Below are 14,931 nucleotides of genomic sequence, written 5' to 3'. Positions count from 1 at the left end.
TATAAGGCCCTGAATGGTTTGGCACCTCAGTATTTGAGTGAGCTCTTATCGCATTATAGTCCTTCACGTCCCGCTGCGATCTCAAAATTCTGGCCATTTGATAATACCTGGAATATCAAAATCAACTGCGGGCGAGAGATCGTTTTCCTCTGGACCGATCTACCTAACACTGTTCGGGAAGCAGACACACTGTCAGTTTAAATGTAGATTAAAGACCCATCTCTTCAACCTGGCTTACACATAATACACTATTGCATTTCTATAATTCAAATCCGTTAAAGGATTGTTAGGCTGCATTAATTAGGTCAACCGGAACCGGGAACACTTCCCAAAGCACCCGATGTACTTGTTACATCGTTAGAAGAATGGCATCTATGCTGATATTAGTCTGTTTCTTTCTTATTCCGAGGTCACCGTAGCCACCAGATCCAGACTGTATCTAGATCAGATGGTCACTGCAGCCACCTGGATCCAGTCCGTATCCAGATCAGATGGTGGATCAGCACCTAGAGATGACCTCTACAGCCCTAAACGTCAGCGGAGACCAGGACAACTAGATGAGCCCCAGAGACTGATCCCCAGTGAAGACCCTGTTTCCTAGACGGCCATTGCGACACCAGACCACAGGAACCAGATGAGTCCTCTGCACAATCTGACTCTGCTTTAGCCTAGATTTAAACTGCTGATTTTGTCTGGACAGAGGAGAATGACACTATTTTGACACACTATGTCCCCGTCTAAATACTGTAAAGCTGATATAAAGCCACCCAGCTTTATATCAAGGTGATGTAAAGCTGCTTTGACTCAATTTGCATTGTTAAAAGCGCTATACAAATAATAGTGACTTGACTTGACTTGTCTGATTCTCCTTTGACACATGCAGAATGAGAGCTGGCATTTTCTTGATATAATAACCATGGACTTCCCATGAAAGACATCATCTTGATGGCAGTATATATCTCTGTACAATCCCAGTATAAGCATCCCTGTGATTGGTACCTTCGCACATATGCCAGTCACACAGTCATGCTGTTTGCTCTGCTGCACCCCCATACCATGACAGATGTTTACTTTTGCTTCTGTCGCTAATGAAAGTCTGGATGGTCCCTTTGATCTTTGGGACTGAGAACTCGAAATCCATTTTTCCCGGAAACAAGTGTGAATAAATCTAGATTCAAATTAAAAGAAAACATTACGGAGAGCTGAACACTCTCATACGCTGAATGTACGTTTCATTCATATTTGAAGCCGGAGGGCGCTTTCGCACAGAAAGTCCAAAACAGAATCATATGAGAATTTTATTTCTCAGCCAATTAAGTAAGAGATAAGAATTTTTATTTTTTTTTACATAAATAAATATTATTATTACATTTGACATTTCAGTCCCCCTTCTGAAATGATTGCCCCTGCCCTGTAACTTTAGCTATATGCAGTGTTATCTTCCTTTTAGGGATCAAATAGGTTTTCTGGCTCAACGTGAAATTTATTCGGTGGGAAAAGGGCCAAAATGGCTCTTTAGATGTTGAAGGTTGCAGACCCCTGTCCTAGAGTAACAGAGTTTCAAGTTGCATTTCTTGATGCGGCAGCAGACTGTGGTAAATCACAGTCGTTTGGCGATTGGCCCATGTGGCTATATTTAAAGGGGTCATCGGATGCCCAAGTTGATATGATTCTTTAGGGTCTTAATTAAAAGTCTATAACATACTTTGGTTGAAATTTCTCAATGGTAGTGTAAAAAACTTGTTTTTTCTTTTTACCCTGTCAAAATCAGCTGTTTTCAGTCCATGTTTTTTTAGTCCATGTTGCTTTAAATGCTAATGAGCTCTGTTGACCCCACCCCTCTCTTCAGTGGGGTGAAGAGCAGTACTGTTTACTTTAGTCGCGAAACTGGCTAACTAGCACATATTAGGAAAGGTGATTTGCAAAGATTCATAAAAAACCCTCATACTCACTTCTTCTGTAGATGAAGCTGGATCACAAATGATTCGCGCAAACATAGACGTGTACAGGCAGATCGGGGATCGTTGCATTCACTAAAAAGCGAAAGTAACGTTAATCCGCCTCTGTCCCAACTTTTTTGGAATGTGTTGCAGCCATCAAAAAAAAAAAAAAAAAAAGTTAATATTTACAAAATACATTTACAATGGTCAGTGAAAACTTTGGAAATCTTTTCTTTGTACTTTTGTCAGTGAAATAAAAGTTAAAAGAGAATTACCAAATCACAGATTCTTGATTTTATTGCATTTTGCAAAATGTCCCAACTTCTCTGGAATTGGGTTTGTATGTCCAATTATAAAAAGATTGATCAGTGATGCTATATATTAAATTATATTATATATTTGGACTTGGGGGAGTATACAACTGCTTAAAACACTTAAGTAACGACACAGCAATACTCTGGAAACCACCCACAACATCCAAGCACTGTGGCGACAAGTTTTCTACCAGCAAACTATTCTCATATTTTCTTCAGAAACAAAAAGGTAATTTATATAGTATATCTTTATAGTACAGAAAGATAAAAAAATAAATAAATAAATAAAAAATAAAAAAACATCATTGAGGTTTCCTCGCAGAGGCATTGACCATTTGACTATATGCAAGTTAAACGTGTCACTCCCTCCAGCAGTGTTGACAAAAGACAGGGAAACACAGCCTGATGTGAGACACAAACACATTGTGCCTGCATGTGTGAGTCTGTGTGCCAAAGACTGATGGGTTTTATGGCCTCTTGTATATGGCAGGAAGTCAAAAGCTCCTGCCAATGAAATTATGAAGCAATTTATCAGGGGTTATCAAACAATCACATTAAGTCACTACAAAAATGGTCAAGTCTGGCTCCGTTTCAAAAACCATATCAAATGTGAGGACAGATTTAAATAACTAGATTTTTGAAGAAAATGTGAGCGAATGTGATTTATTTATTTATTGTTTTGGTTTACATTGTAAAACTTAATGGGATCCAAAGTTGTCTGGACTGTAATTTTCCTTCACGTTACCTTCTTTTGTGTTCTTTAAAAGAAATAAGTCAGGTTTGGAATGAGATGGAATTACAATGTGTGTAAACGATGACAGAATTTTCTTTTTTGCGTGAAATATCCCTTTACTGACTGTAATTACGTATTTATTATTCACTATTTAAGATGCTATTCTTTCATTTGTGTGATTTTAATTTAAATGTTGCACGTTTTAGCTGGTTACAGAACACAAAAACTAATGACATTTGATGTCATAAAACATTTTTGCATTCTACATTTCAAATTGTGCTGCACTTTTGCATCTTTTGCAGTGTCTTATGCATGACATTGCATTGTAAAAATGCAGCTCTGAAGTTAAAAGAAGTTGGACTTCTTTTGGCTAAAAAAAAACAACATTCCAGTGCTCTGCGTCTTACATTTCTGCATATCACTGCACTACATTTCCATTGTTTTTCTATGTAACATACAATGGACAGAAGCATTTGACCATTGTATGCTCATCTAGTGTCTTCTGCGGTGTCTTGTGTTGTTGAAAGTACTTGAACTTATTAAAGAGTACATATCCAGATGGTTGTTCATGCCACTGCCCTGTGTCTCGTGTTTTTGAATGCAAAAAAAGACCACCCGCTGATGATTTTTTGCATTGCTAGATGGACATATTTCACCATTGTTTGATCGTTGACACTCCATTATAAAAATGCTGTGAAGTCAAGTAATTGAACTTTTAAAACCATTTAAAATCTTTTGAAGGTCGAAAGCCTTGGTCACCATTTACTTTCATTTAATGAAAATAGCAGTTAGAAAACTCTAATTTTACCCTCCACTGAAGAAATTTATACAGGTTTGGAGCGACATCAAAGTCAAGTAAATGATGACAGAAATTTATAAAACATTTTTCCCTTTGATTAAACAATTTTGTTCTAAACCCCTAAACCTATATATGAGTGATTCTAATAATGATGATTGCCTTTGCAAACACCACTGATTATGGCAGGAAATGGGTTGGCCTTTAGAAACCAACATTGTGGTATTTAGAAACCATCACTATGTGTGTAATGAGATTTAATTTATCTTAAGCAATGTTCCCTCAAGCCTCCAGACGTGCAATAAAAGCTGATTTGTGTCAGTACCAGTGCTTCAAATGAGACCACACTGCTGTTGGATTTAATCCTATCAGCTTTCCCGCTAAAGGGGCCCGACATATTGCGTCACACACATTACAAGAGACTTCAGGCTGTGCACAATTACACATATCTTCCAGAACAAATCACATCAACAGGCAGAAAGGATTTGCGCCAATTTGCTGTTAAACTCCTGTCATCTCTCCTGTCATGTGACCAATGACAGCATGACATCAACTCGTCATAACTCATTACCAAAGTCCATTTCAGAATATGTCAAAGTTCAGGCATTCAGTTACCTAAATGTTCTCATAAGATTACATAAGATGTGTGAAATGGGTTCAAACCCCAAAGACGATTGACTAAGCATTGGTCACACCAAGGTCACATGATCTGTGTTCGGGTCTGCTATTGTTCATTTTAAGACTTTTGCGAAAATTGACGATCTCTGTGTTCGGATGATTTCAACCACAGCATGACTTTTTTTTTTTTCAGTCAGAGATGATTATGAAATATGTTGTTTCTTTCTGACTACACTCAATGTAGATATCTTAGACAGTCCTTAAGGGACGTTTATTGAAAATTCTCTTTTCTTTTAGGATGTGTGGAACATGCTAACTGTGATATCTTCTTTCAACCACAAGAATGTCTGAGCACTACCATTTCAAACTGGCTATCTTGAGTTGTAAAAGTACACATTATGGTTTGAGAGTAACTGTTGTTTATTCCTGAGTGAAATGCTAGTTATGCTAAGTTAGGTACTAGACTGCATTCATTGAAACTGTTATCTGTGCAGTTGGCTTTTCTGTGAGACAAAACAAAGTCTCTTAATGATGGGTTACAGTGAGACTGGTGCAGACATAATTATAATCAGAATTTTATCTCTTACTCTTATTCTCATGTGACCCGCAGTGACCTGCACTAGTAAAGTCTTCCAGCTCAAATGATCCTGTTATGGATAACATTTTAAATCAAATCAACAGCAAAACCCAAAGTTACTAACCTAAAATAATCAATAATCTAATTGCAATTGTAAAATAATAGTACTAAACACTGGAATTAGCATAAGCTACAACCATTAGCACTGGGATTTTTACAATCCAATAATTAACTTTTAATTTTCTCTTAATAGTGCAAATTACCAAAATACTGCTTAGCTAGCAAGCAAATATTGCCAGGATTCTTACAAAACCTACATTTATTTTTGTATAGATTTACATTTAACGTTCCACACAGAATATTCCAAATAGAACATTTTTATAGCACACACACTTATGTTCTTCATGTTTTTTTTTTTTTTATGTTCGCTGGGTGTCAACTGCTTGCTAGTCACTTGTGTGTGTGAAAAATGTGAAGAAATTCAGGCTTCAGGCTTTAGACCGGTTTAGTCAAGAATGTGCTATGAGCAGGTTTAGTGATTTACTTTGTGTTGTTTAGTTATTTGGTATGTAATTTGGTTGGATAGCATGAGAGTTACTACTCTGATAACATTTTGTGAGGAAGTGCAATCAGTGTTTTTGATTTTCACTTGGAATAGCGAACATGCTAATGATTAAAATGTTCATTTTTAGATCAATATTTTTTCTCAACACTTTGTGAACCCATTCTTTTATGATATTTGTACACAAAGTTGATTTCAAATGATTTCCAATGGTCTCTTTGCAACAAACATGCGCTTACCAGATATAGTTTATGCTAACAAAGCTATCACTGAGGTATTGCATGTTAAAGTCAGCATGAAAGCAAAACTGACCCAGTATGTACTTCAATATGCTCCCAGTCATATATGGTGATGTTGTAGGTGATTTCATTCAATGTTAACTGTAAGACACATCTGAAAGAAACACATTCAGGTTTTAGTTAATGTCACATTTATTTTCCATGGAAAACATGGATAGCAGTCAGCAACCAAAACACTCATACACACGGTACCATAAACAGAGTGTTTATAGAGTAAAATAAAATTAACTGCAATCATAAAATGTACAAATCTAAAAGTAGATTACCCTGATAGTGTTATTGTGGTGGCAATAAAGTACATATAGAACAGAGGCCACTTCCTGATGTATAGATGTACAGAGCACAACAGTGACCAACCGCTCTCTAAGGCCTTGGTTCTGGAAGTCTCTTCCCAATTCATTTTCCCACTTAAGAGTTTAATTTAAAAAAAAATAATAATAAAAAAGAAAATAAAATACAATAATTTGCAATAAAGAATAATTACAAATTATTAAAACAAACATTCCACCTTAAAGAAAGAGGAAAAAATAAAATAAAATTATAAACTGAGATATTCCAAGAGGGTCCTTGCACCGTCGTGCTTGGGCCTTAATAAAATAAAAATGAATATGGAATGAACTGCACACTACAAACTTATTGCTGATTTGACGATATAAAATTGATCAGCTTAAAAAAAAAAAAAAAAAGAAAACAAAATACAGTTGCTATTTCACTGGCAATTTGACAGTTAATATTGAAATCTTCACTGTACAGTATAATCTTAATTTTGATTGAGCCAGAGGGGAAAAATTAATGGGATTTTTTCTTACTGAACCCTACTGTTGCGCTCTGCCGTTTGTGGCTGACCTCTGACTGAATGACTTTGATTGGGCTTCTGAATAATGAGAAGCAAATTCAACATCTTATTGACTGATCATCTCCATCACTGCTGGTTAAACAGGAGGACACATAGCCAAAGAACTTTGTACTAGAGTTTTTACAACATGGCACGTCAGTGTTGATCAAGTCACACATAAAGACTGCAATAGGGGTTAACAAGAGATCACAGGTGCAATGCACTGTATGGCATACAAAGGTAATGTGTTATGGATAACAGGTCCACCTTTCTGTGACTAACAGTAAACAAGAGTTCACTGAACGCCATCCATTTCAAGGCTGTGTTAACCAGGACAGAAGTCTTGCAGTTACACTCCAAACGATCATAAGGTGGACTACAGTTACAAGTAGGTTCAGTTACAGACTGAACACTTCAGCATGATGGGATAGAAGGACCACTCAGAGTGGGCGTAAACAGCCACAAGACTGCCTTTGTGACCTCAGACATGGAGGTTAAATGAACAAAAGTGGGCTTAATCACCAGTGTTAGCATGCTAGCATTATTAACATGTGGTTGCATTATGTTCGTACATGCATTTATCAGGTAGAAGATATGGGTAAATAAATAGAAACTGTACTACTGTATTTGGTTATAAAAATAAAAGCAGTAGATTATTTTTAAAACCATAATCAGAGGGTTTTGGCTGTGGAAGAGGTCAACAGTGTTCTTCACAATCCAGTTGAGCCATTTCGAGCGTTCATACTGGACAGTCAGCGTTGTTTACTGGGAATGCCATCCCAGGCTTTGTGATGAAGAGTCTCAGTAGCTATGTTTGCATTCAAACTTGCGAATTAGACTGGAATATTGCATAAAACATTTGCGAATAAAGTACCGTTTCCATTTCATGTCTTCCAGAGAACAAAATAGCCAATTCCTGGGAAACTGGCGTAAAGAAAAACATTTTTTCCCTACATAATATATGATTTCGATGGTATGCAATGAAATCGGTGACCCAGTCACTTGATCTGTTGAGGCACTTGAGTTTTGTTGCGCAACCAGGCATTTATTCGCAAATGTGTTTCCATTGTAGTTTATATGCACGTTTTCTTATTGAATAAAAAGACATATTAACCTAAATTGAGTGGATTCGTTTTTCATGTACATCTAGTGTGCAACTTTTATGTAATTTCCATTTAGTGTTTATGCAATATCCCAAATTTGCATGAAAATACATGGATGGAAACATAGCAGATAAGTAGATCCTCTACATCTACTCAATGGCCCCAGAGTAGAAAATCTTTATCCCGGGCCCTGTGACTTTTAGCAACAGCCCTACATAGGTTATTGGGAAGCTAGTTGCACCATTTGCAACCATTCACATCGTCCTTACAGTAGCAACACTGTCCTTTGTTGACTCGTTATCAGCTGACCATCATCTGCTTGATGAGCGTGACGCTAAACAAGAGTCTATCACATTGTTCATGCCTCAGAAGATGGGTTTGATCTTCGCTACTGTATGCAGATATATTTCTTCCACCACGACTTCGAGAGCATTTTCATTTTATCAGCAGTACTGTGGACCTTCCGCTCTCGTCTGGATCTTCGGTCAGAGTGTCGGAGCCCGACAGAGATGGCAGCGTCAAACACCTCCTTAAGGTTTTTCTGTGTGAGAGAGGAGCATTCTATGTAGGTTACCGCTCCTATTTTGTCCGCCAGGGTGCGGGCGTCCTCTTCCAGGACGGGTCGCTCTCGGCGCCGTGCCAGTTCGATGAGGACCTTGACGTCTTGCCGTAGGTCGCACTGGGTGCCCACCAGCAGCACAGGTGTGAGCGGACAACGGCGTCGGATCTCCGGCACCCATTTTTCACCGATGTTCTGGAAGGAAGCAGGGCTGACGACGCTGAAGCACAGGAGGAGGACGTCAGTCCGCGTGTAGCAGAAGTGACGCAACTTATCGAATTCATCCTGAGGTAGAGAGAGAAAGAGAAAAGTGTATCATTACTGATGTTCAGAAGGTTTCGTAACACAAGGACTCACAAGGACTCTCTCAAAAATCATTTGCAGGATTCCAAATTGTTATTTTAAATAATAAAATCCTTTAACTAGCTCTTGGGGTGTTTTATAATTCCCTGAAGCAATTAAGTGAAATTATAGGTTGGTGCTTGCAAAGAACATTGCATGTGGAACACGCAGTGCACGCTTTAATCTTTTAAACTCAGCCAAAGTTTTCAACTCTGGCACACCCTGTCCCATTTATGCTGTACAAATGAATTGAAAGTATAAATCTGCTGAGCTTTTGGAGAGCAGGGCCTCTCAAAACTTTGAAAACACCAATTAAGCTTGACAGATAAGAAGCCAATGTCTACGCTACATCTACTTCTCATTATGAAATGCTAAGATTTAGATAAAATTTGAAACATGAAAACAAAAGAAAAATCTAGGTAAATCTATACTGATAATAAATATATAACACTGCAAATAAATAAATAGCTGCTGAAATGCTATTATTTTGTTAAATTTACTTTTACATATTTAACTATTAAGTAATCGCACATTAAACTTACTGAACTACTCTATTTTTAATTTATGTTCATTAGTGTAACCATTATATTTTAATGCATGGAAGAATTATAAAATGCATGCATATAAAAGATTTTACCACAAATATTTTCATAAGATATTTTTGAATGAATGTTTATTTTCATGGTTATTTCAGCAATTCACTTACTGTATAGAATAAGTAAAGCTAGATACTGAATCATTTCAGTTTTTTTTACAGTAATATGCTCTAGCCACCAATTACAGTAATCTATAAATAACTGTTAAACAGCCACTGCAGTAGCTTACTGAAAGCAGGTTTTACAGTAACTAGCTAGAAATTGTTATTATTATTAATGTAATAATAATAATAGTAATATTTGTTATTGTCGTTGGTCTTTCTGCTTGGTGTTGGATTTATACATTTAAGAAAGATGAACTGTGGTATACAATGTACGGTATATACAGTCATATCACCCAGTCCTCAAAGCACTTAAAAGTACATAGACGTCAACTTCCTGACGCACAGACATCGCCTCATTGACTATTATCAAACAACAACTGTTTTCTTTTGTTGACATGGACACCTGCACAACATAATGGAAGTAAATCTAAACTGAATGTAATAGACTTTTGTCATACTAGCCTTTGTTTCTCCATATTGGGCAAAGTGCATTTGTTCTTTCGCTTTGAAATCTATATGAAAGCCTGCTGTACTATAACTGGGAAACTGAATTCTTATCTTCCCGTGTTTGCCTGAGCTTGCCTCTGCATGGTTGTGTAAAGGGATTAACAGGTTATGTACTAAGAGGGCAGAGTCATTTATTTGTTAACTCATGTAATGCATGACAAAGGAGTGTCAGTTTCTGAGGTTCAAAGCCTTAAACAAAACCCTTCAACAAAACAATATAATATTCCGATGTGGAAAGCGGAATGAATGTACAGCCAGGGGCCTTTTCAAATTATTTTCAGTGATATGTGAAGGTAGTTATACAACTGCAGATTGAAAATAATCAGTGCTGAAAACAATTTGGCATCACAAACATCACTTGGAGGGAAAACCACTGGTTACATGGTACCCTGTCCAAGCCTGCATGGCTCAGAAACCGAGAGGGAGATCCAATGACTAAAGTGCCAATAGCTTGAGGATTGTTCTTTTCGCTCTCTTTACGATTTCCTCACAGTATGGCGTCCCCGCTGAGCTCTTCTAATTGCTAAGATTTTGTTGTGCAATCACTTTGTCATCCAATTTCCAAATCCTGGTTCCAGAGAGTGACAGAAATGCCAACCCCAAACAAAAAGATCTAGGTTATTTGATGTTCTTCTTTGGGGTGCACGATGCATCGGATAGTTGAGGTACGAGACTAGGATGCAGGTGGTGCAGTGGAGTTCTCACCTGTCCTGCAGTGTCACAAAGCTGCAGTCTCACTGGTTGTCCATCCACCTGTACGACCGCTGAGGGAAAAAAAAAAAAAAAAGAGGGAAAAGATGAGTCATTCTACTACCAACACACCTGTTTCCATTTAGTCACCTGACACTGTGAACAAACAAACAAACTGGACTTTATAGACCTAAATGACCAATTATTTGGAGGTTTTAAGAGGTTATTTTAATATACAACTAGAGAGCTAAGAGCCTTATATATATATATAATATATACACACACACACACACACACACACACACATATATAATATATCTTTAATAATAATAATAATCCTTATGCTTTATTATTATTATTATTATTATTATATTTCATACAACCTCATGTACATGTTACAGATCAACAGCCCAGATATAATTTGGGTTCCTGCAGCTCATAAACAGCTCAGCATCTCATGCTTTGCATGTTTTGAAGGACAGTACATGCTGTTAAAACCTATGAGAATGTTTTTTTTCCAACATGCCACAGTAAAGTGGTCTCATGAAACACAGTAACACTGAGGCCCTGCTGATGGTTTGTCACTTCAAAGAGTTCTGTTCGTCAAGCGCCTTTTGTGGAATTGTTTCCAAATCCCCGTCATATGATCTGCTTTTAATTCAGCCCCCTTCCCCCTCAAACTGCCACCTGCTGGATTGCGTAACCGCTCTCAAATCAGTGCAGAGATTTCTGATCGGGTTCCAGGAGAGTGAGAGTGACATCATCACAGACTCCCACACATTCAAACAAGTGGACCCAGTGGATTTTAGGGGCCAGATTTTCAGGTCAGGCGTTATTGTGCAAGGGCTTTCTAATTACAAAGACATGCTTGTGGGATCTGACCACTGAATGGCTCTTGTTTGAGGTCCATTCACAAATGATGAAACCCTTCTTTGATGGAAAATGATGTTATAGTACTACAAAAGTACTGCTTTAGGATCTATTAAAATGTAAGGAACAATAACGGACTAATATCAAGAAACACACTAAAGATTGTGCAGTAAATTGGCACGAAAAATCAACTTTCAAGAAACCTCTCTCCTGTTCACAACTTTTTTGGCAACACAATCAGATATTTATGAAAACTAATAAAATAGGTGATCAAATGTTGCACTTGCAGGTCAAATATGTCTTGCTTCCAAAATATATCTGTTATGAGTCCAACATCATACATATTACAGTTGATCAATTTTGGTTACTATTCAGCATACCCCGCAAAAGACCCATTTCTACCTGATATGAAATAATTTTGTTGGAATAAATTAATGCATTTAGGTTGATTCAGTGATATTACATAATATTTGACTTAAATAAAACCGGTCAATTTATGTTTCCAGCTTATCAATATATCAAGATCGGTTTTAAAATCTGTATTTTGAATGCACTCACTGATTTGGCAATGACGACGTACAAAAACACACAAAAATATTATTTAATTGGGTTTTAAAGATAAACAAGCATGCTTGTAAATAAACACACACACACACACACACACACACACACACACACACAGTTACATAATAACACAATAATAAGCCTGACATGTAGTTGCTAAAACACCTGTGTGAATTTGAGGAGAACTGACTTCATAAATCCACTGAAAATAACTTAAAAATAAGTTTTGGCAAAGAACTAATAGTCACCAACAGAACTGCTGGAATAGTGAAGTTATTTCTATGAAAAGTTCGTGCATTTGTTTGCAACTGATGCGCTACAAGGCACAATTACGAGTCCAAAGACTCACCTGAGAAATCGTCAAACGCTGTCGGGACGTATTTTGTTGGATAACCATTGGTCGTGTAGCTGACAATCAGGCTGGTTTTCCCCACAGCTCCGTCCCCGAGAAACACGCACTTCAACAGGCGGCCCTGGCAGTGCGCGGGCCGGGGGGATCTGGGTTTGTGTGGCGGCACCGGAGGCGCCATCAGGTTACTGTAATCCATGCTCGACCGGACCGCAGGTGGATCGCACACTCCTAATGGAGTGACCCAGGGAAAAAAACATCAAAAAGAGCCCTCTAAAAACGACGGTGCACTATGAGCTCTGCGTAAATGCGCTTGATCCGGTGCCGTGCGCGTAAAGCGTCGATTTCACAAGTTCCAAATACTCAGTAGCTCCACACAAAACTAAAGGCTTGCAGACTCTACAACAGCTGGGTGAAGAGTGAGAGAGGCAGCTTTTATAGTCAGCCTTCATTTGACTAGCTCCTCCCTCTTCACATGGCTGCTTTAGCATATTCATGACGCTTGTCCCACTAGAAACAACGGCAAGTGTGTGTGTGAGTGTGAGTGTATGTATGTGTTAATAGACGTAAAAGGCTATTGGTTCTTCATCTTCAGAGTACTTCTCCAATTTTAACACTGTTTAATAAAAAATATCCTTCATTTTGCTATAATGTCCTACATTTTTAAGCCTATGTCTTATTTATTGCAAGTATAAACAATCATAACGGAAAGGCAGCTTTGTAGCATTTTAAGTGTGGTGGAAGGTATGTTTATTTTTGTTTAATGTATTTTGTTTAATGTATAATTTTCACAAAACTTATTTTGAGATTAAACAATGTCAGGTCCTCTTGACGTCAGAGAACACCTGTTCTACTTTAAGGGTTTGAAAAAACATAGATTCATAAAAGTAAAAATAAAAGATTTTAAAAATTAATCTTAGAGGAACGTGTGCAATTTAGGGGCCCATTAAGCAGATTTATGTTTATGATTGTTAAATGTGACCAACAAAACATAAACAGCACACTATAATGATAATTTGTATTAAACTTTAGTAGCAAAATTGAATAATGTTTGATCCCTTTCACCTTCTCCTTTTGGCGACTAGGTATCAAATTTAGCTTTTCTGCCACCTAGTGGTCAATATTTACATATTTATTTTGAGAAATTAATCTACAATATGTATACATATTATGAAACAAAGTGATGCCAAGTAACTGACATACAATATAATTAAGTACTTTTCACTTTTAGTATGAGTCTATAGTTTTATGTTAGTATATATACATAAGTTGACGGCTAATGAGTCACCATTTGGAATGTAGAATGTATCAGGGAAACTGATTATTTGTCCAGTTAAGGCTTCAAATCTACTGTAATTGGTCTCATCACTTTAAAGCATATCATCAGGTGATACACTCTGAAAATGATTTTATGGTCAGATGAAAGGCAGGGGTCATAGGAAAGTTGCACTTAAAGACATGCAGCACATTTCTGGGTAAAGTACAGCAGTCAGATGTGACCTCACCTGAACAAACTCCATAAGTGATTAGAATATTCTAATCTCATCCTGACTTGTTCAGGTTAAGTGATGAAGAGAAACAGTGTCTGTATATATAGGCTATGTATTGAATTTGAATTAAACTGGCTGTATGGGACCAGATCAAGCTACATTATTTCAAAGGACTTTGTCATTAAATTGTATGAGATAGAAAGATTATGTCGGTGTAAATAAATGCTAAACTAATTTTATGTTTCTGAAATCACATATTTGTCTCATAATGTCTGATAAGGACATTATAGGTAATTATGAAAGCATGTTTTCCTGCAGCAAGCTGGGCACAAGACAATCTCAGTATCAGTTCAATTAAATTTCTATGGTGTTTTAAAAAAAATAAATACATTAAAAAAAAGGTTTGAAAGTCTCAGTCACTGTAACAGCATGCACAAAACGGTCCAAAAAAAAAAAAAAAAAAAAATCTTAATCTTATCTTGTGTTCCTGTTTTTGTCCTAAAGCAAAATTCTCTATATTGCAAAACCAAACAAAAAAGTGAAAAGTGAAACTACAACATACAGTATGTGTTAAAAGGAAGTGCTATCAGCATCCACTCAGGCCTGTGACTAAACCTTTTAAGGCTTAAAGGCTTCCTGATGTTATTAGGAAGAGTGCAGAGGGAGGAAGGGAATTATAGTCTTGCTGACCCTCCATTGCTTAATGGCCATGGAAACCTTTTTAAAAAGTGTTGTTTGTAATAATGTCAAATTAAAGGTTTTACTTTAAAGTACATTTTAAATCTTGTGTTTTAATAATCTTTTGTGGTGCTTTACAGAAGTACACATATTTTGATGTATTGACTAACATATTAAAGCACATGTGAAAGTTATTCGATATTACATGTAAGGTTAATATATTTTACAAATGTGTAATTACAAATCTATTTAAAAATAAACGACATACAAGTTTTAATAGAAATCACATTCAAGTATATTTGAGTTTACCATAGCTAAATCTTTGTCAGAACATTTGGCAATGAACTTTAAACCATACTTGAAGTATATTATTTTTGTAATAAGTACTCTTTAAGTATACTACTT

At 36.8% G+C, this 14,931-nt stretch overlaps 1 protein-coding gene across 1 annotated transcript; it reads right to left on the bottom strand.

Annotated features, from left to right (window-relative positions):
- Positions 1-5,969: 5,969 nt before the first annotated feature.
- rhoub (ras homolog family member Ub) lies at positions 5,970-12,757 on the bottom strand. Its single transcript, XM_058745055.1, has 3 exons — positions 12,359-12,757; positions 10,591-10,649; positions 5,970-8,621 (listed from the first exon to the last, which is right to left on the bottom strand). The coding sequence occupies exons 1-3, from the start codon at positions 12,555-12,557 to the stop codon at positions 8,166-8,168; spliced, it is 714 nt and encodes a 237-aa protein (XP_058601038.1). The 5' UTR covers positions 12,558-12,757; the 3' UTR covers positions 5,970-8,165.
- Positions 12,758-14,931: the final 2,174 nt, after the last annotated feature.

The sequence above is a fragment of the Onychostoma macrolepis genome, chromosome 15 (genome assembly GCF_012432095.1).
Source record: "Onychostoma macrolepis isolate SWU-2019 chromosome 15, ASM1243209v1, whole genome shotgun sequence".
Lineage (NCBI taxonomy): Eukaryota > Metazoa > Chordata > Actinopteri > Cypriniformes > Cyprinidae > Onychostoma > Onychostoma macrolepis.
Note: the sequence above shows the minus strand (reverse complement) of the source record. Positions and strands in the feature narration are given on the sequence as shown.

Bases quoted from the DNA above. Each gene is read 5' to 3' on its own strand.
- rhoub (XM_058745055.1), bottom strand. From the start codon at position 12,557: ATGGATTACAGTAACCTGATGGCGCCTCCGGTGCCGCCACACAAACCC. The intron at 10,650-12,358 runs GTGAGTCTTTGG...TTTTTCCCTCAG, and splicing joins AGCGTTTGACGATTTCTCAG to CGGTCGTACAGGTGGATGGA. The intron at 8,622-10,590 runs GTGAGAACTCCA...TCTCTACCTCAG, and splicing joins TTTGTGACACTGCAGGACAG to GATGAATTCGATAAGTTGCG.